Source organism: Heterocephalus glaber, unplaced genomic scaffold (genome assembly GCF_053883595.1).
Source record: "Heterocephalus glaber isolate CG9 unplaced genomic scaffold, H.glaber_assembly_v1.0 deba00000621, whole genome shotgun sequence".
In the NCBI taxonomy this organism is placed as follows: domain Eukaryota; kingdom Metazoa; phylum Chordata; class Mammalia; order Rodentia; family Bathyergidae; genus Heterocephalus; species Heterocephalus glaber.
The window spans coordinates 16,457,576-16,480,947 of NW_028258153.1; the positions used below are offsets into that span (position 1 = coordinate 16,457,576).

The 23,372-nt window shown below is 35.5% G+C and overlaps 1 protein-coding gene across 14 annotated transcripts in view; it reads right to left on the reverse strand.

Annotated features, from left to right (window-relative positions):
• Pikfyve (phosphoinositide kinase, FYVE-type zinc finger containing) overlaps positions 1–23,372 on the reverse strand; it is a 127,607-nt gene that overhangs the window by 23,667 nt on the left and 80,568 nt on the right. For all 14 annotated transcript variants that reach the window (XM_021263534.2, XM_021263533.2, XM_021263531.2 and 11 more), the window contains 8 exons: positions 17,821–17,992; positions 15,718–15,896; positions 13,401–13,514; positions 12,920–13,028; positions 12,657–12,811; positions 11,908–11,998; positions 9,265–9,325; positions 8,107–8,244 (listed from right to left, as the gene is read on the reverse strand). In XM_021263534.2, the coding sequence (XP_021119193.1) occupies positions 8,107–8,244; positions 9,265–9,325; positions 11,908–11,998; positions 12,657–12,811; positions 12,920–13,028; positions 13,401–13,514; positions 15,718–15,896; positions 17,821–17,992 (1,019 nt within the window). The remainder of the gene's footprint in view (positions 1–8,106; positions 8,245–9,264; positions 9,326–11,907; positions 11,999–12,656; positions 12,812–12,919; positions 13,029–13,400; positions 13,515–15,717; positions 15,897–17,820; positions 17,993–23,372) is intronic.

Consider the following 23,372-nt stretch of genomic DNA (forward strand, 5'->3'; position numbering starts at 1 on the left):
GCCTTAACATGTTCCCACAGGCTTGAACCACAGGTGGTACATGCATTACTCTCCCATCAGGCAGTTGGTACCGCTGGTGGTACAAATAGATCTAATCACTTTTATTGGTCTTTTTATTAATAAAATTAAATCAGAGCCATCCAGCAGTGAGAAATTTCCATCATAAACATGTTAAAAGGAGCCTTTATCTCAATTTTCTTTACTCTTTCTCATATTCTATTTTTCAAATTTGACTTCTTCCATTTCCCTTCCCCACCCCCTCCATCTTTACTAGTATTACTACTAAGCTTTATTAATCTTTATATATTTAGTTGACTCTATGCTATTATTCTTGAATTCTATTGTTCTGGGTGGTCTAGTCTTTTCATTTTAGTGATAGGGAAAGTTTTAGATAACTTAATAGATTGAATATTGAAAGACAGTTGTAGAAGCAAAACAAGTAATGTGTTAAGATTTGCTTTTCCCATAACTCCTTGTTTAAGGTGACGGGCTATCTGACTCTTTAACCAGTAACTTCATTAACCTAACGAAGTTACAATGCCAGGGTGAATTTACAATGTATATGTGCCTATCTTGTGTCTGAAAATAGGAACTGTAATTGTATTTACACATCAAAGACCACTAGGGATGAGATAATGGCTAAAAAGGATATAAAAAGGGAAATGCTGAACAAAGGGAGCGTGGATACTAATCAGACCTGTTTCTGGTGTTCCCGCCCGCTCACGAGAAGAAATTTTATTATTTTATCCGAATTCTGTGTCTCCGTGTATTTCTTTCCGAGATTTCTGGAACATTAGTACATATTTATTGTACGTCAATATTTGGCTTGTCTTTGTGTCTATAATCTCTTTTTATTGTTAATGGTGATACAGTGGTAACTTTTTTGGTTCTTAAGGTGTGACAATAACCACTTTGTCTTTGATTATATTATTGTTTCTATGGCAGGGTGGCACAGTACTTGCTACTGACTAGTTTTTACTGTATGCTAATATTTGGTTTGTCTATGTCATCAACAATACTGCGGTTCCAGGGAAACTGGGTGCTGGGTGAATTACACTCCACTCTGCACATGCCAAATTGTCATATATTGAGACAGCAACAAAGGGCTCTACCCTAGTTAGCCATGGCCAGAGCACATCACTGGAAAGTAGACACTAATTAAAGAGATCTTCATATTAGTAACAAAGTCTTTCCACTGTAACTAACCTACAAAAAAGAAACTTGAGGAAACAAGGCAATAACATGCCTCTAAAAAGTCCCAACTCCACAAAAGCTGATCCATGGGGCATTAATGGGGAGGAAATCAGAAGCCAAATAGCCCAATTATACCAAATGACAAAAGAGGAGACAAAAGAACACATCAATGAGGTATGTGGCAAGCTCAAACATGACATACCTAAGCAGATAATGGACTTAATAAACAAAATGATTAGTGAGACACAGAGGATACTAATATAAAGCTAGCTGAGCTAAACAAAGTAATACAAAACATGAATGACCAGTTTAGTAAACAAAGTTCATGAAAAGGTACCAAACAAATCCAGGAGATAAAAAATTCTTTTGAAAGTATGAGCATCAGAAGTTACCAGTGTGAAAATGGAGTGTCAGAACAAGATAGGATCGATGTAGGTGATCATATACTCTGATATCTTAAGAACAATAAGAAATCACAGAAAATGTATCCAAGAGCTGCAAAATGACACAAAGAAGACTAACCTAAGAATAGATACAATTAGTTAAAAAAATCAGAAGTCAGCACAAATGGGAAAAAAAGCCTTTTTACAGAAATAATAGCAGAAAACTTTCCAATGATCCGGAAAGAATTTAACATACGGATAAGCAAAACATACAGAATCCCAAGTACCCACAATCAGAAAAGAAGCCAACAACACATTCTAGTCAAAATCCAAAATGTCCGACACAAGCACAGAATCTTAAAAGCTGTTAGAGAAAAGCAACACATCACTTGTAAAGGTAAACTCATTAGAATTACACCAGACTTCTCAACACAAACCTTAAAAGCCAGAAGAGGTTAGGTGTTTCAAGCCCTGAAAGAAAACAACTTCCAACCCAGACAAATACACCCTACAAAACTATCTTTCAAAATTGATGGAGAAATAAGGTTTTCCCATGACAAAGAGCACTTTAAGAAATTCATGACCACCAAACTTACACTCCAAAAAAATTCTGAAGGATATCCTAGAAAGAGACAACGATGCCAGCAATAGCAAAGAGTCAAGTGGAATGATAAGTAGAATGAATAGTTAAGAAGAAAGGGTGAGATCAGCAAGAAAAAGCAATGCAATGACAGGAATAAGTCAATACCTTTCAATAATAACTTAATGTAAAGGACCTCAATTTCCCAATCAAAAGACACAGACTGGCACACGAATCAAAAAACAAAACATCAGTATGTTGTATGCAATAAACACAGTTAATCCAAAAGGAAATTCACAGACAAAAGATGGAAAACAAGATTCCATGCAATAGGAGCTCAAAAACAAGTGGAAGTAGCTATCCTATTTTCATACAAAGTAGGCTTTATATTACAAGAAACAGCAATTATAAACATATATGCATAAAACACCAATGCATCCAACGTGATAAAACAAACACTACTGGACAGAGAAGATCAGACAAATATCATCACAATTACAGTGGGGAACCTCAATACCCCACTATGACAAACTGACAGATCAAACAGACAAAAAAAATCAACAAAGAAACATCAGAGTTGAACCACATCTTTGCTTTTGTTTTTTGTTTTTTTGGTACTGGGGATCGAACTCGATGAACTACCTTTGAACAAATAATTTTAATAGATATCTACAAAGTGTTCTACCCAACAACAACAGAATACACATTCTTCTCAGCACCACATGGAACTTTAGAACACATACTAGCCCATAAAGCAAGCTTAAATAAATACAACAGAATCAAAATTATCCCACACATATCATCAGAACATAATACAATGAAACTGGAAACCAGTGGCCAAAACTCCACAGATATTATGCAACACATGGAGATTAACCAATATACTCTTGAAGAATGAATGGGTCAGAGAAAAAATTAGTTTCTAGAATCAAACAATAATCCCAGCACAACACACCAAAATCTATGGTATACAATGAAAGCAATCCTAAACTTAAAGCTTGTAACTGTGAATGCCCACATCAGAGAAACAGAGCAAGCCCAAATAAATAACCTGTTACATCTCAAGGTCCTATAAAAACAAGAAAAATCCAAATCCAAAGGTAGCATAAGGAAGGCAACTATAAAGATCAGAGCAGAAATTAATGAAATTGACACAAACACACACACAAAAAAAATACAAAGAATCAATGAATTGAAGGCTGCTTCTTCAAAGGAATAAACAAGATTGATATACCCTTAGCCAAACTTAACAAAAGAAGCAAAGAAAAGAATCATATCAATACAATTAGAAAGGAAAAAACGTGAAATCACAAACAACACTGTTGAAATCCAGATTATTAGTAACTACATCAAACACCTATACTTGAATAAACTGAAGAATGAAAAAGAAATGGATAGATTCCTAAATATACATGAATTACCAAAAGTGAAGCAAGAAAATATACAAACCTTGAATAATACTATAACAGGCATGTAAATTAAAAAAAAAAAAAAAAACCTCTATCAACAAAGAAAAGCCCAGAACCCAATGGATTCACCAAATTCCCCGAACACTTCAGGAAAGATCTAATGCTAATATTCCTCATGCTCTAATCCTCTGAAAGGGAAGGAGTACTATCAAACTCATGCATGGAGGCCAGCATTTCCTTGATTCCAAAACCAGACAAGGACCCAACTAAAAAGAAAACTATAAGCCAATTTCTTTAATGAACATACATGTAAAAATCCTCAACAAAAAATTTCCAAACAGAATGCAACAAATCATCAAAAAGATAATACACCATGATCAAGTAGGTTTCACCTCTAAGAAGCAAGGATGGTTCAACACATTACCAATAAATGTAATACATTGCATAAACAGAAGAACAAAAATTACATCATCATCTCAAGAGATACAAAAAGCCTTTGACAAAATATTATCTCCATTCATGATAAAAAAAAAACAAACCCTGAAGAAAATAGGTATAGGACCTTATCACAATCTGATAAAAACCATTTATGACAAACCTACTGCCAACATTATATTAAAAGGGAAAAATCTGAAAGCTTTTCCTCTAAAACAAGGAACAGGACAAGGATGTCTACTATCACCACTCATGTTCAACACAGTACTTGAAACTTTAGCCAAAGCAATAAGACAAGAGAAAGAAATAAAAGGGATATGTATAAGAAAGAAGGAAGCCAAACTATCCTTATTCACAGATGACATGATTCTTTTCATAGAAGACGCCAAAAATTGGACCAAAAGACTCCTAGAACTAATAAATTCAGCAAAGGTAGCAGGTTACAAAATTCAACATGTGAAAATCAGTAGTACTGTTATACACCAATAATGAGCCCACCAAGAGAGAAATTAGGAAAACAATACCATTAACAGATAGCTTCAAGAAAAATTAAATACTTAGGAATTAACCTAACCAAAGGAAGTGAAAGAGTTCTATAATGAAAACTATAGTATTGTGAAAAAGGATACTGAACAAGGCATTAGAAAATAGATAGCCACTGTTCCTGGACAGGAAGTCCCAATATTGTCAAAAAAATGGCCATACTTCCAAAACTGACTCATAGATTAAATGTAATCCAAATCAAAATATCAACAGCATTCTTTGTTTTTAAATTTTTTATTGGTACATTTTAGGTATACAATACGTTTACATTTATCATTGGGTGCTTGTATCCACACATGATGAATCTTGGTTCTTATTTTCTTCCCCGTTACCTGTGCGCCCTTCAACCCCTCCACCTTTCCCTATTTACATAGACTTCATTTTCATTTTTTCTTTTCTCATAATTTTTCCTTTCCCTTCTTTCCTTTCCCCTTCCCCTTCCCCTCCCACCACCCCTACACCTTTGGACCTTTTCCTATTTCAAATTATCAATTATTCATTTTAATTATTTTAATCTTTATTTACACTTTCAGTTTCTTACACTATAGAAATTATTCGGTATTTACACATATGTGTCCTATTTATTTCACTTAAGAGGATGGCCTCAATATGCATCCATTTAGCTACAAATGTCTCTACTTTCTCATTCTTTATGTCTGAGTAGTACTCTATTTTACAAAAAAAAAACCACATCTTTATCCAGTCTCCAGTTAATGGGCACTTGAGCTGTTTCCAAGCTTTAGCTATTAGAAAATGTGCCGCTATAAACATGGGTGTATATATATTGCTGTGATATGATTCTTTTAATTCTTTGGGGAAGATACCCAGCTGGAGAATAGCTGGGTTAAATGGGACCTCTAGCCCTAGTTCTTTGAGGTATCTCCATACTGATTTCCACAGTGATTGCGCCAGTCTGCACTCCCACCAACAATGGAGAAGGGTTCCTTTCTCCCCACACCACCGCCATCATGTTATTGGTTGATTTCTTGATAGCAGCCATTCTTTCTAGGGTAAGGTGGAATCTCAGTGTTGTTTTCATCTGCATCTCTCAAATGACCAGAGATGTTGAACATTTTTTCATGTATTTATTTGCTGCTTTTACTTCTTTGTCTGAGAAATGTCTGTTCATTTCAGATGCCCATTTTTGAACTGGGTCTTTGAAGTTGGGGAGGGTCTGGCTTTTTTCAATTCTTTATATATTCTAGATAGTAGACCTCTGTCTACTAAAATTTTTTTCCCACATTATAGGTTGTCTCTTAGCTCTGTTGGTGGTTTCTCTTGCTGCGCAGAAGCTTTTTAATAAGATGAGATCCCAGTTGTTGATTCTTTCTGCTAGTTCCCATGCTACTGAGGGTTTGTTCATAAAGTCTTTTCCTATGCCAATGTCTTCAAGGGTTCTACCTAACTTATCTTCCAGGAAGTTTAGTGTTTCTGTCTTAATATTTAGATCTTTAATCCAGATCTTTAATTTGATCTTAGTTTAGTGCATGGTGATAGGTATGGGTCTAGTTTTAATCTCTGGCAGGTTGAAATCCAGTTTTTCTAACACCATTTATTAAACAGGATATCTTTCCTCCAATGAGGGTGGTTGGCTCCTTTGTCAAAGATGAGGTGGCTGAGTATGCCTGAAGTTGTTTCTGCATCCTCTAATCTATTCCACTGATCCTCGGGTCTGTTTCTTTGCCAGTACCATGCTGTTTTTATCACAGTAGCTTTGTAGTATAGTTTCAAGTTGGGGATTGTGATACCCCCAGCCATGTCTCTGTTGCCTAGAATTGCTTTTGCTATTCTAGGTCTCTTCTGGTTCCAGATGAATTTTTGGATTGTTTTCTCTAGTTCTGTGAAGTATACTGCTAGAATTTCAATTGGCATTGCATTAAATCTATATAGCAGTTTTGGAAGTATGGTCATTTTCACTATATTGGTTCTTTCTAACCAGGAAGAAGGGATGACTTTCCATTTTCTTATATCCTCCTCAATGTCCTTTTTCAGAATGCTCCAACAGCATTCTTCACAGAAATAGAGAAAACAATCATAAAACATATATTGAACCAGAAGAGATCCAGAATAACAAAAGCAATCCTGAGCAACAAGAGCAAGGCAGGAGAAATTATAATACTGGATTTCAAGTTATATTACAAAGCCATAGTGCTAAATGCAGCTTGGTACTGGCACAAAAGCATACATGCAGATCAGTGGAACAGAAGAGAAGATTCAGAAACAACCCCAGGCACATACAGCCATCTGATATTTGACAAAGAGGCCAAAAACATACACTGGAGGGAAGATAGCCTTTCACCATATACTAAACTAAATCAAAATGGATCAAAGATCTAAATATTAAAACAGAAACAACTTGCTCAAAGATAAAACAGGTAAAACTCTTGAAGACACAGGCATAGGTGAGGACTCTCTGACTAAAATACCAACTGTACAAGAAATAATACCAAAACTCAACAAATGGGATCATATCAAATTATAAAGCTTCTTCACATCAAAGGAAACAACCAACAAAGAGACAACCGACAGAAGGGGAAATTGTGCCAGCTATTCACCAGACAGAGGACTAATATCTAGAATAAAGAACTAAAATATATTAGAGTTCTTCAAAACAGACCAATCAAAAAATGGGAAACTGAAATGAATAACACTTCTCAGAAGAAGTACAGATGGCCAATAAATACATGAAAAAATGTTCAACATCCCTGGTCATTACAGAAATGCAAATTAAAACAAAACTGAGATTTCACCTTACTCCAGAAAGAATGGCTATCCTCACAAAATCAAATAAATTTTAGTGAGGCTGCAGGGAAAAAGAAATCCTAATGCATTTTTGGTATAAATGTAAACTAGTACAACTACTATGGAAATCAACAGGGAGATTCCTAAAAAAACTAAAACTGGAAATTCCATTTGACCAAGCTATTCCTCTTCTAGTTATCTTCCTGAAACAGTTAAAGACATCATATCACAGTGATACATACATACTAATTTTTACAGCACAACTCATAACAGCTAAATTTTGGAAGCAGCCTATATGTCCATCAATAGATGAGTTGATTAAAAAAATGCATTTATACACAATGGAGGACTACTCTGCTATAGAGAAGGATAAACGAATGAGTCACTTTTAGGAAAGTGATGCACCTTGAAACCAAAGCATGAGTGAAATAAATTAGAAACACAAGCCTAAATATTGCATGGTTCCTCTTATATGAGAAACCCAAAGTATAAGTAAATTGAAGAGCAAAATAAAAGACAGATAATACGAAACTGATCTTTTGCAAATGGGAAGAGGAACAAGAGATAGATGGAAGAGGGAGGAAGGAACAAGAAGAAAGGACACAAAAAGAATTAAGATGTGTTATGCACATGGGCCAACTCCTTATGATGAGTGTATTCATTTTGAATACATGTACTAATAAAATTTTTAAAAATTTTTAAGAAAAAGAAATAAAAAATAAATCATCATCATACCAATGTAGTAGCTAAAAATTATAAAACAATTCCAAAGTAACATTTTAGATTCAATTAAGTGTGGTTAAAGTGACTTGTACTGTACCTTCAGAACCACTGGCTGTATCCAGGTCAGAGGGTCCTCCCACTGGCTGCTCAGTCATTACTTCAGGTGGAGTAGGCAACTGTAGATGGGTAGAACTGGTGGAGCTCTGGCTGGACAGTGTTGTCAAAAAGCGATCCTCTAAAGAAAGGCACAGTCTTATACAAGGTAAGGTAAAAACAGTAAATCCATTTCTACCCAATATCAATGTTTTTTAAATTCCAACTCATATTTCTACTTCTAAAACATATAATTTGTTATTTAAAATTCATCTACATCAAGTAGCTCATGTCACAGAAATAGACACAAAAATCCAGAGCAATTACATGACTTGACCACAATCAAGTCTTGATGGCACTACTATGACTATCAACCAATTCTGACAGGCTAATCTAATACTGTTCTCTCTAAACCACAATATCTACCTAACTATTATTCAGCTTAACAGAGGATGAAATTAGGACACTATGGAAAAAATGATGTGCTTATGCTGGGGAGGAAAAAAAATTAAATTATAATTATTACAGGAAAGTATCAAGAATTATGAGTTGAGCACTTGCTCAATTCTACATAAACTTTCCTACAAAGTTTCTACAATGACAAGTTATTCAATGAAATACTGTGAAAGACATTTTAATCCTCAAAATGATTTTAGTGACACTGAAAATATAAATTAAATGGGCTGGGGATTTAGCTTAGTGGTACCGTGCCTGTCTCGCAAGTGCAAGGTCCTGAGTTTGATCCCCAGTACAAAAAAAAAAAAAAAAAATATATATATATATATATATATATATATATATACACACACACATAAATAAATTAAGACTTTCGTATGACACATAGCACTTGATTTTAGAATAAGACAGAAAACATTCCTTTTCCTGTTTCTTCTTCCCTAACAGCAGCCCTCTCTATATTATACGTATTTCTAGTGCTCGCTTCGGCAGCACATATATATTATACGTATTTCTATATCCTAATTTATCTTTTAAAAATACACTGCATGATCACCTTAAGCTGATAAGGTTATAAATGCTCTTCAAGAAGAAAAACAAAGTCTATGAATAACTGCATTAGGAAAAAAATGCTCAAAATTAGCAGTTGAAAACATCTCATCCAGTAAAATCTAATGTTAAATGATCAGTAGAGTCAATGACCAACCCTTTTCTCCATTTTGAAGTCCTGGAGAAATATTTCGTGGTGATGCATCCATTCCACTTATCTGTAGAGAAATAAATATTTCATTATTAAGGAAATATTTAAATTACATTTTTTAAATTATCTAACCCAGTGAATCTTAAACCTTTTGGTCTCAGGACCTGTTTATACTTTTAAAAATTACTACACGCTCCCTTAATAAGTTAAAGTAGTTTTTAACTTTTTAGGAATATTTACATTATAAATTAAACCTGAAAACATTTTAAAATATGCACCTATTAACTCATTTAAAAATAATAGAACTTATTACATATTAACATGAATATTGTAATCAATTATAGAAAAATATATCTATTCTCCAAAATTTAAAATATAATGGATAAGAGTGAAATTGTTTTACATTTTTACAAAATTCTTTAATGCTACAGATGATAGCTAGGAATCTGGTATCTGCAATTAATCTGCTGCCATATAGCTGTGATTAAAGTTCTGGCTTCATATAGATACAGTTAGGAAAACAGAAAAATCTGCAGAATCTGCAAAAGAACACTGCACTCTCAGGAGTTCCTGAACCACACTTTAAGAATATCATTCTAAACACCAGCTCATTTCTTGGCATTAAAGCATTTAGGACTACTTAAGATTATCCACTGAGGCTAGTAATCTCTTATTATTGCTGAACCTACTAAAGTTCTATTATCTATGGATAAGATGTATTTAAAATGACTCTCAGGGCCAGTGATTTAGCTCAGTGGTGCCTCAGCTTGCCTCACAAGCGCAAGGTCCTGAGTTCGGTTCCTCGGTACCCTCCCCCCAACAAAAAAAAATGACTCAGCCTCACATAAAATTTTTTCAAGGTCATTTCAAGTCATTTCACTGATTAAAAATCACCACATCACAGAAACACTCCCAGGAATACTACATAAAATAACCCACCACAACCACCTCCTTGTTCTTATCAAAACTATCTCCCTTATCTTTTTTCTTTATACCTTATACTTGTTAAATGTTTATGGGTTCAAATGTTTATGATCAGTCTATTCACTAAACAAATGTTTAATAACTATGATGTTATTAGTTTAGTAACTATGATCTTTATTTACAACTGCATGCTTTATAACCTAGAGAAGTGCCTGACACATAATCAGCACTCAAGAACTATTTATCAAGTGAATAAATACAAAGGTGGTACAACAAAATTTCAAATCAATTATCAATCTTTCATAAAGATGACCATCTGCTTATTCATCTTATATTTTTAATTTTGTTTCTAAGTGCTATAACCTAAAAGTTTTATACCATTAGCTTTGTAGTATCTTCAGTGGGCAAATGGAAAACAGAAATCTATGCTAGTCATCAATAGAGCTGGACTAGTTGACAAAAGCAAACAAACTGCTTAAACTTATTCTTGCTCTCACCTAAACTTTAAGGAGATTCTTACAGTAAGAGACAAAAGGACAAAAGGGAAGAATCATTATCAATTACTAAATAACAAAAACATTTAAAGAACTTGGATCCATCAACCAATGAAAATATTCCTCAACAAATACTACACACTGTACAAAAAGAAAATACTGCCTCAAAAGCCTTTGTAATATACCATAAGGCCCTTACACTGACATCAAATCATGTGAAATTTGGCCAGGGTGATAGAATTCTAAAATGGCCTCAAGGCTCCCAGCCCTCAGTGTAAACACACCTTCTTCCAGTTACTCAATCAAACACTAATGCAGGTATTGCTGTGAAGGGTTTTGTAGGTGTAATTATGGTCCTGGGTCAGTCGCCCTTAAAATGGAAAAATCCAAGTGGCCCTGTAGTAATTATATGAGCCCTAAAATCTGTGTCCATAAATCAGAGAAAGTGAGTGATCTTAACCACAAGAGGGATTTGGCCATTGTTTCAAGGTCGGAAGATGGAGAAGACTGCAGTGCAAGAAACATGGACAGCATCTTAGGGTTTAGGAAGGACCTTTGGTCTACAGCCACCAACTCAAAGAGAAGTCAGCCCTGTCACTACCAGAAACTGGATTCTGCCATTAACCTTGGAAGGAGACCTCGAGCCTCAAATAACAATGAAGCCCTGCCCAAATCCTTAATTTCAGCTCTGAGAAATTGTGAGCAGAGATCCCAGCCAACCAAGCCAGATCTCCAGCTCACAGAAACTCTGAAATAACAAATTCATGTTTTTGGACACTGTGTGGTAATCTGTTACTCAGCAAGAGAAAACTAATACAGTTGGAAAAGAGCAATTAGGCCAACTTACCTGTTGAGACACTTTTATAAGGGCTTCTCATTTAAGCACAAAGATCACCCAAAACTGCACAGACAGTAAGATAAATGAGGACTCTGCTACACTCTGAGCATGCACTTCTTTTGTAGTACTTGTCATCACCATGACAGTATCCTTCCTGATGCCAGGGGGTAGCAGCTCTTTGATATTTCAAATGAACTGATTATAATATATCACTTTATTTCAGGCTAGGATATAAAAGTAATCCAGGTCCTATCTCCTTGAAACCTCACAATTTCAAGATGGAAAATCCTATTCAATATTAATGTTATGTACTAAACTACCACTAATAAGTGTTATAAATGGAGCTAATTATATTTCTATCAACAAAGGGCCAAAGATTATGCATTTTATTACTTTGCTTTCTTCTCCTTGTCTCAATCTTCCAGGACTTGGAGGAACTGAAGGTCGTTTTTTGCCTTTTTCCTGCTGGAATAGTTCCTGCAACCTATAACCAAAGGCAAAAAAAAAAAAAAATGATGTATATAAATTTTCTCTTTATAACTATGAAATTTCCCTAATTAAATTTTCCTATTTGGATAGATTTTAAAGTTGTATATCACTAGAACTAAGTTCCTGTCTTATCTAATCAACCAATCAAGAGCTCTTACTGATAGACCATAATTTTAAAAGAATAGCAAGTTATTATATAAACAAAACTATTTCTAAAAATAAATATTAAATTATGATATAAGATAAGCGATATAGGGCCCAGGGATGTATCTCGGTGGAGCCATGCCTGCCTGGCAAGGGCAAGGTCCTGAGTTGGAGTCCTGGTACCAGGGAAAATGAAAAGATAAAATTCCTGCCTAACCAAAGCAATTATGAGTCATGGCCTACTAATTCAGTTAAATTCCATTGAACAACACACACACTTCATACAGCACTGCAGATTGTTCCCATTTTGGTTCTTATAACTTTATAACCTAAAGTTTAGCACATATATTTGAAAGGATGAAGAGGAGGGAAAAATGATAAACAAAAATTTCTTTATAACTTAAGAATAAAATGAAAAATCTATAATTAATAATAACTTTTAAATTTAAAAATATCAGGGCACAGCAAATTTGGCACTAAGAATAAGAAAAAACACTGCAAAGTCATACCTATTATTCCAAGCTTGCAGCACTTCACAGAGACTTTGTTTCTTGGCAATGAGTGACTCAAAGACTGACTGCAACTGCTGGGGGGTATCAACAGAGGATGACAGGAGCCTTGCTTGCATCTTTTCAATCCAGGTCTTGAACTCAACTTCTTCCATCTAGAAAGCAAAAGATAAAATTTCAGTACATCGAGACATTATATAGATCTACCTCAAAAGAAACTTTTAATAGTTAGCTTTAGAATTTCTAGCGAAGAAATGAGTTACCTCTTTCTGTGCAAAGATATCTTCCATTTTTTCCTCTCTTGTTTTGCTAAATGTATCAGTCTTCAAAGATGCAAGTCTTTCATCAACAGCTAAATATACCTGTGAAACTCTAAGAAAAAAGGGAACATCTTTAGAGAAGGTGGAATCAAATTTTGTTTTACCCAAATAAAAAAAAGATGTGATATACAAAACTATAACAAATATATTCTAATTAAAAATCACATATAATTTTACAGAGCAAAAAAGACCTAAAAAGGACATGCTTCAAAATTTTAACAGTAATTTGTTATGTCTGAAAGTTTGACCTTAATACTTTCCTATATTGTCTAATTTTTCCTTTTTCACACAAGACATATATAGGATACAGGTAAAAGAATTGCTATTTACCTTTTCAAAGAAAGTTAAATGAACAAACTTAAAATATCTACAGACTATAGACATTATTAAACAAAAATGGATGATCAAAGAAACTGAAACTTACTTTTGAAAGAAGTCTTTGAGATCCTGAAGAAGAGATACTTTCAATGGGGTCTGACGTTTAATGAATATTTTAGGGAGTGGAACACATACTTCAAGAAGCCGAATGGGAGAATAACTATGAGAAGAAAATACAAGTGACAACAGAAAAATGAAAAACTATTTTAAAACCTTGAGTAAAGGTATATCCAGATGGTCAACTAAATCCTATGAGGCATAAGAAAAAATTAAAGTTTCTATAAACTTTATAGCATTTTAAAACAATCCTAAGAATACTGAAGGTAATTTTCAATCATTATATCTTCTCCAATTTTGATAGGATTTTGTTTTATCATAGCATTGTGATGCCATCATTTATCCTTTAATGCTATCCTCATCTGCCATAAAAACAAAAATGGCTTTGACATAAACTTTCAGTAAGGAAAGGGACTCCACACAATTACGTTAGACATAGGAATTCATTGGTACCTTACCAAGTCCTGAGGAGTCTTCAGAAGTTTTTATTTCTTTTCCATCTGAGGTACTGACTAGTAAATGCTACACCCATCTACCTCCTAGATTCATGGTTAAAAGCTATTCCTTAGGTAAAGAAATAAGTTCTAATTAGCAAATATTTCCCAAAAGTCTATTATATGCCAGGCACAGTTTTAGGTGAAGACATAGCACTAAAACAAGGGCTAAAACTCCTTTCCTCATGATTTAAAAAGTAAGAATACTGAGTTATAAAACAAATTAATATTTAAAACATATTTTAGATGGTCTAAGAGCTATTAAGAAAAAGCAAGAAAGAGAAGCAAGTACTGCTAGGCCTAAGAGGGTGCTGGGACAGGTAAAATGTGAACAAACCACAAGAAGTAAGGAAAGAGCAAGCAGATACCTAGGGAATGAGTGGTCCAGAGAAGAACAAGCGGAAGGTTCCAAGGCAGGAAACCTACCTGACACAGCTGAGGCCCAGCAAGGCTGCAGCAGGGTGAGCAAAAGGGGAGTAGTAGGAGATGAGAACAGAGGGCAGCCCTGGCGTGTGGGCGCTGAGGGCCAGGAAAAGGTCTCTGGCTTTCTCTGGCTTTCACTCAGGGAGAAGCAGACACCCTTTGGCGTGTCTATAGACACTCAGTGACTGAGCTGATTTTCCTCGCACAGGTTCACTCTGACTGCTGTGCTGAGCACAGGTAGCAGCGGCAAGGCTGAAAGGATGGCAGAGGCTACTGCAGTGACACAGGGAAAAAAGAGGTTTAGCCCACAATGCTAATGCTGAGGGCCATGAAAAGTGTTCAAATTCTGCACATGTTCTAAAGGCAGAGCCTGGAGCTTTCTCACATTATTTAATGCCACAGTGGCAACTATTCTTTGAACTTGTAATTTTAGTTGTTTTGGAAATATTTGATTATTTTTATAGTAGTTAATGCCTTAGCAAAACTTCTGACAGATATTCAGATGCCAAAACAGTGATTAAGATTGAGGCCATGAAAGTTTGTAATAGCTAAATCTTGGAAACAGTCCAAATGCTCATCAATGGATAAAATCGGCGAATGAATAAAAATGTGGGGTTTTTAATATATAATAGAGTACTACCCTGCCATAAAGAAGGATAACCCCGCGACATTTCTAGCTAAATGGATGCACCTGAGAACATACTCTTAACTGAAATAAATCGGATGCACATGTTTAAATACCGCATTGTTTCTCTAGTGTGAGAAACCAAAAGTGGAAATAAGGACCAAAATATACAATAGATATTGAGAAATGGGAAGAAAATGTTCAGAAGAAAAGGGAACAAGGGAGGGGGGAGGGAGAAAGAAAAAAAGGGACAAGAAAAAAAGAACAGAAGAAAAAAATGGAAACAAAGCTTTTATAAATAAGGAGGGGAAGAGGGGTCAAAAGGAGGAGGGAAATAGGATAAAAAGAAGAAACAAGATATATCATGTATAGGTACAAATTCCCTATGATGAATGTGATCATTATGTATATTTAAAATATATCAATAAATGTTTTACTTAAAAAAAGATTGAGGCCAAGAATTGAAAATCAACCAGGGTTCAAATTTTGACTTCATCACTAGCTAGCACTACAAGTAAACTCACAATATGATTAACCTCATTTAGAAAGCCTATTAAGTCTCTAAGCAAGGATAACAGTAATACCTATTTCTGAGAGTATGGAGTAAGTAACACCAGAAGCTCTCAGCAGAAGAAGCACTCACATTTACAAGAGTGAGATGGGGAAAGACAGGAGCTCATGAGTTAATTCAATCTAGCCACAATAAGGAAATTACAAAGCCTCCAAGGGATGTGACAATGTACAAGATCCCTTTGGTGCCTTACCTGAAAGACGCTACCATCTGGTTATAAGAGAAATACTGGTGATAATCGTGGTGGATGGAGTGACCACATGGCTCAGCATTAGCTCTCCGTGTGTATTGATGCCCATAAAACCTCAATTCAAGGTACTTTGCAAATGACATAGACCAGGATTCATTGGAAAGAGCAACAACAGGTGTTACCTGGAATTCAGCAAAAGTAATTTATCTAACCACATATGATTTTTAAATGTATTTTCTAATCCAAACTTAATACATTCTGATTGCAGTAAACAGGAAAAAAAAGTCCAAAGGTAGGTGGAGGTGGGGGTAGTGAGAGAAAACAGTATCACTAATAATCCTACCACCAACATCAAAATACCTGCAAATATTTACTTTCTATTTAGAAATATTCAAATACACAAAGCCAGTGTATTCGTAAATAAAACTCTTTTCATACGTAGCTTTGTAACTTTTATTCTTTACATAGCAAATATAACATGAATGTTTTCCAGCACAAAATATTCTTTACAACTTTTTAAATGGCTGCAGGACATCCTATCATATGGACATATATTTAACAACTTCTTATTGATGTACCTTTAAGAAAGTATAAATTTTTCCTTAGATGATGCTCTGATAAACATCTTTGTATATTCATACTAGAAAGTGGCCATAATTATTTCCTTGGAATGAATAAAAGTTGGAATTGGCTAAAAGAGCATGAACATACATATATATATATGGTCTTTGATACTTTCTGGCACACTGGCTTCCAAAACAGGTGTGCTGGTTTTACACATCAACAGTACTTGAAAATGTCAATTTCCCCACTTTCTTATCAATCCTGAAAATTTGAAATGTGTTTCTTAAAAATGTATTTTAAGACCTTAGTAACATTTGACTTCATTCATATTTTGACTACTAATAAATTTGCACATACACTGGCCATTTGTATGAAATTGTTTTGTCATGCCTTTTGCTCATTTTTTCTATTACTATGCCATGGTGTATGGAAATTTAACATTAAATATAGAATATTTGTTTGGTCATACAATTTGTGACTTTTCTTTCACAAGAAGTTTTTTGTAACAAAATTATCTTTTCCTTTCTAGTATTCTCCAAAGCAGGTTTTGTTTTAAAAATAAAGTGCATATACAAAATCTTATAAGACATAAAGATCAAATTTAAGTTATTCATTCAAGGCAAAGGTCAATCTACAGAGTTCGTAAAAAAATGCTACCAGCTATTTAATAGAAACTAAAGGCCTGTAAAAATAGGTATGAAAGACTGACAATGGCTAGAAATGATTTCAGGCTGGTATGTTTGGGACTTCAGGAGGAACTAATTTTGCCTTTACCATTCTCAACTACTAATATTAATACAAATCATAATGTTATTTTATCTGTAATTCTCATACAAGCCTTTGAAAAGCACACTAAAAATGCCAAGACAACAATGGAGTCACTGCAATGTGAATAAAAATTACCTATTAAAAATATAATATTGCTTCCAAATATTGTCCCAGAGTAACAAAAAGAAAGACATACAGATGCCTTTTTCTCAAACACATGCCTTTTTCTCAAAAATGTATATGAAAATCAGTAGAAATTATTTTCAACATGGTGTCATCTATGTCTCTTCAGACAGAAATCTTGACATAGGCTCACATCTATTAAACAAATATCCTAATACACTGTAATTATTGCTTTGTAAATACATCTCCTCCCCTGGAGGACAGATGCCAGTCTTCATCTATTTTCATTCCTATGGCCTAGCACAGTACCTGGCACATAGACAGCACTAAATAAATAAATAAATAAATAAATAAATAAATAAATAAATTGGGTATTTGCTAAATGAATAAAGAAAGATAACTGAGAACTGTCTCAATCTCAATATATTATACTGGACAGGTTCCTGTAGTTTATTTCATGACTGATATAGTCCTAAAGTGAAATTACCAAAACTTAAATACTAGACTGAACATACATAAGAAGATGGATAAGAACCCAATGAATAACAAATTCCAAAATAATACAGGCCACTCACTTCCAAAAAAGGAGTTATACAAATAAAGAAATAAATTTCATTAGCAATATTATGCCCTGCTTCAGGGTGTATTTACCTGTTTGCAGATTCTGCACCAGGAATATGTGAGAATAGTATGTTGGTATCCAGGCACTGGGGAATCCAACTCCTTCAGGATGATCTGCACACAGCCTTGGCCATGGACAAAGCGACGAATGTGATGCACCATGGGGGTGTCGCAGAACATGCTAGGACACTGATAAGAAGGCCTTTGACAAACAAGAGAGCTCTTCTCACATTAAGTATGAAGCAGAAAAGCATGAAGAAGGAACACAGTGATGCCCTGGTTCATGAACTTGATTCTTTCCACAATTCTGGTCACAAACTGAATTGGACAAGAACTGAGTTAAATTTAATGATTAGGTTTAATGCTGACCTTATGGGGAAATTTGATTCAGTTCTCATCCAGTTCGGTTTGTGACCAGAATTATGGGGAGAACTGAGTTCTTGAACCGAGGTAACATGGGGCTAATCAGAGCCACAGTCAAAGAAGTACCGTGATGACTGGTGGTCAGTCTGTACAGGGACCTGTGCTGCTCTGAGCTACACATAAACATCATATCTCCAGATACAGCATGATGATCGTTTCCAACTGTTAAGTGCCTTCTACTGTCAAACAATTTTTTTTGCTTAAATTCTTTTATTGGTACATTTTAGATATACAATGTGTTTACACTTATCATTGGGTGCTTGTACCTGTACATGATGTACCTTGGTTCTTATTTTTTCCCCATTACCTGTGCGCCCTTCAACCCTCCACCCTTCCCTATTTACATACTTCATTTCCATTTTTTTTTCTTTTCTCATAATTTTTCCTTTTCATTCTTTCCTTTCCCTATCTCCTCCCACCACCCCTACCCCTTTGGACCTTTTCCTATTTCAAAGTTATCAATTATTAGTTATTAATTCTTTTAATCATTATTTACACTCAGTTTCTCACACTAGAGAAACTATTCAGTATTTACACGTGTGTCCTATTTATTTCACTTAAGAGGATGGCCTCAATATGCATCCATTTAGCTATAAATGACTCTAGTTTCTCATTCTTTATGGCTGAGTAGTACTCCATTTTATTAAAAAAACCACATCTTCTTTATCCAGTTTCCAGTTGATGGGCACTTGGGCTGTTTCCAAGCTTTAGCTATTACAAACTGTGCCGCAATAAACATGGGTACCCATATATCTCTATGGTATGATTCTTTTAATTCTTTTGGGAAAATACCCAGCTGGGGAATAGCTGGGTCAAATGGGACCTCCAGCCCTAGTTCTCTGAGGTATCGTCACACTGATTTCCATAGTGGTTGCACCAGTCTGCATTCCCAGGAACAATGGAGAAGGGTTCCTTTCTCTCCACACCCCCGCCAGCATTTGTTGTTGGTTGATTTCTTGACAGCAGCCACTCTTTCTGGGGTGAGGTGGAATCTCAGTGTTGTTTTCATCTGCATCTCTCAAATGACCAGTGATGCTGAACATTTTTTCGTATGTTTATTTGCTGCTTTTACTTCTTTGTCTGAGAAATGTCTGTTCATTTCAGATGCCCATTTTTGAACTGGGTCTTTGAAGTTGGGGGGTCTGATTTTTTTCAGTTCTTTATATATTCTAGATAGTAGCCCTTCGTCTGAGGAATAGCTGATAAAAATTTTTTCCCACATTGTAGGTTGTCTCTTAGCTCTGTTGGTGGTTTCTCTTGCAGTGGACAAGCTTTTTAATAAGATGAGATCCCAGGTGTTGATTCTCTCTGCTAGTTCCCATGCTACTGAGGGTTTGTTCATAAAGTCTTTTCCTATGCCAATGTCTTCAAGAGTTCTACCTAACTTATCTTCCAGGAAGTTTAGTGTTTCTATCTTAATATTTAGATCTTTAATCCACTTAGATCTTAGTTTAGTACATGATGATAGATATGGGTCTAGTTTTATTCTGACAGGTTGAAATCCAGTTTTTCTAACACCATTTATTAAATAGGATATCTTTCCTCCAATGAGGGTGGTTGGCTCCTTTGTCAAAGATGAGGTGGCTGAGTATGTATGGAGTTGTTTCTGCATCTTCTAATCTATTCCACTGATCCTCGGGTCTGTTTCTTTGCCAGTACCATGCTGTTTGTTTTTTTTTTAATTAAAATATTTTATTGGTAAAATGCTAATGATCAGCTGAGCCATCAGTGAGTTATCATCTTTTTGCTGCCCTTGCCTTGATGTTGGTGGCTGCTTACTGATTGGGGTGGTGGTTGCCGAAACTCAGGGTGTGACTGTGGCAATTTCCTAAAATAAGACACCAGTGAAGGCTGCCACATCGACTGACTCTTGCTTTTATGAATGATTTCTCTGTAGCATGCAGTGCTGTCTGGTAGCATTTTGGAAGGAGATCTGTTGTTTCAAAACTGGATCCAATCCTTTCAAACTCTGTTACTGCTTTATCAATGAAGCGCATGAAAGATTCCAAATCTTTTGGTGTCTTTCCACTCATGTTCCCAGCATCCTCGCCAGGAGTAGATTCTATTTTAAGAAACCCCTTTCTTTGTTTCTCTAAGCAGTGATTCTTCACCTGTTAAATGATTTGACAGCAGGGCAGCCAGTGCTTCAGGCCCTACCTCTACTTCTACACACGGCGTGTGTAGTTATTTCTCCAATGGTCTTGAAATGCTTGCAATCATCCATGAGTACTGGAATGAATTTCTTCTAAACTTCTGAGAGTGCTCAATATTCTGGGCTCTGCCCATGGTCCATGAGTGTCCTCCATGGCATCAGCTTAGCGAACCTGTCCAGGTTTTTGTTTTATTTTTTTATTAAATTCTTTTATTGGTACATTGCAGGTATACAACACAATTACATTTCTCATTGGGAACTGTACCTTTGCATAATGCATCTTGGTTCTTATTTTTTCCCCATTCCTAGCCCTCCCTTCATGCCCTCCACCCTTCCCTATTTACAAAGACTTTATTTCCATTTTTTCCATTTCTCAGCATTTTTCCTTTCCCTTCTTTCCTTTCCCCTGCCCCTCCCACTACCCCTACCCCTTTGGACCTTTTCTTCCTATTTTGCATTATCAATTATTCATTCTAATCAATGGTTATTTTAGGTATACAATATAATGACATTCATCATTGGAAATTTGCACCTTTACATAGTCTCACTTGGTTCTTATTTTTCACCCTTGCCCAGCCCTCCCTTCAACCTCTCCATTCCTCCCTATTTACAAAGATTTTCTTCCTATTTTTCCATTTTCTCATATTAATCCTATTCCCTTCTATCATTTCCCCTAGCCCTCCAACTTCCTCCCCCTTTGCCCCTTTTCTTCCTATTTCACATTACCTGTTATACATTTAGTCCTTATTTACACTTTCAGTTTCTCACACCAGAGAAACTATTTGGTATTTATTCACGTGTGTCCTATTTATTTCACTTAAGAGTATGGCCTCAATGTGCATCCACTTAGCTATGTCTCTAATTTCTCATTTTTTGTGGCTGAGTAGTACTCCATTTTATTAAAAAACAACATTTTCTTTATCCAGTCTCCAGTTGATGGGCATTTGGGCAGTTTCCATGTTTTACTTATCACAAATTGTGCTGCTATGAACATGGGTGCACATATATCACTGTGGTATGATTCTTTTAATTCTTTGGGGAAGATTCCCAGCAGTGGAATAGCGGGGTCAAATGGGACTTCCAGTCCTAGTTCTTTGAGGTATCTCCATACTGATTTCCACAGTGGTTGCACCAGTCTACACTCCCACCAGCAGTGGAGCAGGGTTCCTCTTTCTCAACAGCCCCGACAGCATTTGTTATTGGTTGATTTCATGATAGCAGCCATTCCTTCTGGAGTGAAGTGGAATCTCAGTGCTGTTTTCATTTGCATCTCTTGAATGACCAGTGATGTTGAACATTTTTTCATGTATTTATTTGCTATTTCTACTTCTTTGTCTGAAAAATGTCTGTTCATTTCAGATGCCCATTTTTGGATTGGGTCTTTAAATTTGGGAGGTCTGATCTTTTTAAGTTCTTTATAGATTCGAGATAGTAGACCTTTGTCTGAGGAAGAGCAGGTGAAGATTTTTTCCCACACTGTGGGTTGTCTGTCTCTTCACACTGCTGGTGGTTTCTCTTACTGTGCAGAAGTCTTTTAATAAGAAGAGATCCCACTTGTTGATTGTTTGGGCTAGTTCACGGGCAACTGAAGTTTTGTTCATAACATCTTTTCCTACACCGATGTCTTCAAGGGTTCTACCTAACCTCTGTTCCAACTGGTTCAGAGTTTCTATTTTAATATTTAGATCTTTAATCCATTTTGATTTTAGTTTAGTGCATGGTGAGAGATACAGGCCTAGTTTTAATCTTTGGCAAGTTGAAGCCCAATTTTTCCAGCACCATTTATTAAAGAGGTTATCTTTCCTCCAGTGAAGGTATTTGGCTCCTTTATCGAAGATGAGATGGCTGAGTGTGTCTGGCATTGTTTCTGCATCTTCTAATCTGTTCCACTGGTCCTCAGGTCTGTTTCTTTGCCAGTACCATGCTGTTTTTATCACAGTAGCTTTGTAGTAGAGTTGCAGGTTGGGGATTGTGATACCCCCTGCCATGTCTCTGTTACCTAGAATTGCTTTTGATATTCTGGGTCTCTTCTTGTTCCAAAAGAATTTTTGGATTGTATTCTCAAGGTCCATGAAGTATGCTGCTGGGATCTCAGTTGGAATTGCATTAAATCTATATAGCAGTTTTGGAAGTATGGCCATTTTCACTATATTCATCCTTCCTACCCAGGAGCAGGGGATGTCTGTCCATTTTCTGATATCATCTTCAATCTCTCTTTTCAGAGTGCCATAGTTTTCAGAGAAGAGGTCTTGGATTTCTTTCATTAGGATGATTCCTAGGTATTTCAGTTTTTTGGATGCTATTGTGAAAGGAATTATTTGCCCTATTTCTCTCTCAGTGAGTCTGTCATTGGTGTAGAGGAAAGCTACTGACTTTCGTGTGTTGACCTTGTAACCAGCTACTTGACTGAACTCAGTTATTAAGTCTAGAAGACTTTTGGTTGAGTTCATGGGGTCTTCTATACAGAGTATCATGTCATCTGCAAATAATGACAATTTGACTTCTTCATTTCCTATCTTTATTCCTTTTATTTCTTTCTCTTGTCTAACTGCCGTGGCTAATGTTTCCAGAACTACATTGAACAAGAGTGGTGATAGTGGACATCCTTGTCTTGTTCCTGATTTGAGTGTGAAGGACTTCAGTTTTTGACGATTTAGTATGATACTGGCTGTTGGTTTTTCATAGATGGCTTCTATCAGTTTGAGGTAGAGACCATCTATTCCAATTTTTTGTAGGATTTTTATCATAAATGCATGTTGGAGTTTGTCAAATGCTTTTCTGTGTCTATGGAGATAATCATATGGTTTTTGTCCTTGGCTCTATTGATACAGTGTATTACATTGATTGATTTTTGTATATTGAACCATCCCTGCATCCCTGGGATGAATCCCACTTGATCAGGGTGTATGATCTTCTTGATGATCTTCTGCATTCTCTTTGCCATTATCTTAGTAAGGATTTTTGCATCTATGTTCATTAGTGAGATTGGCATATAGTTCTCTTTTTC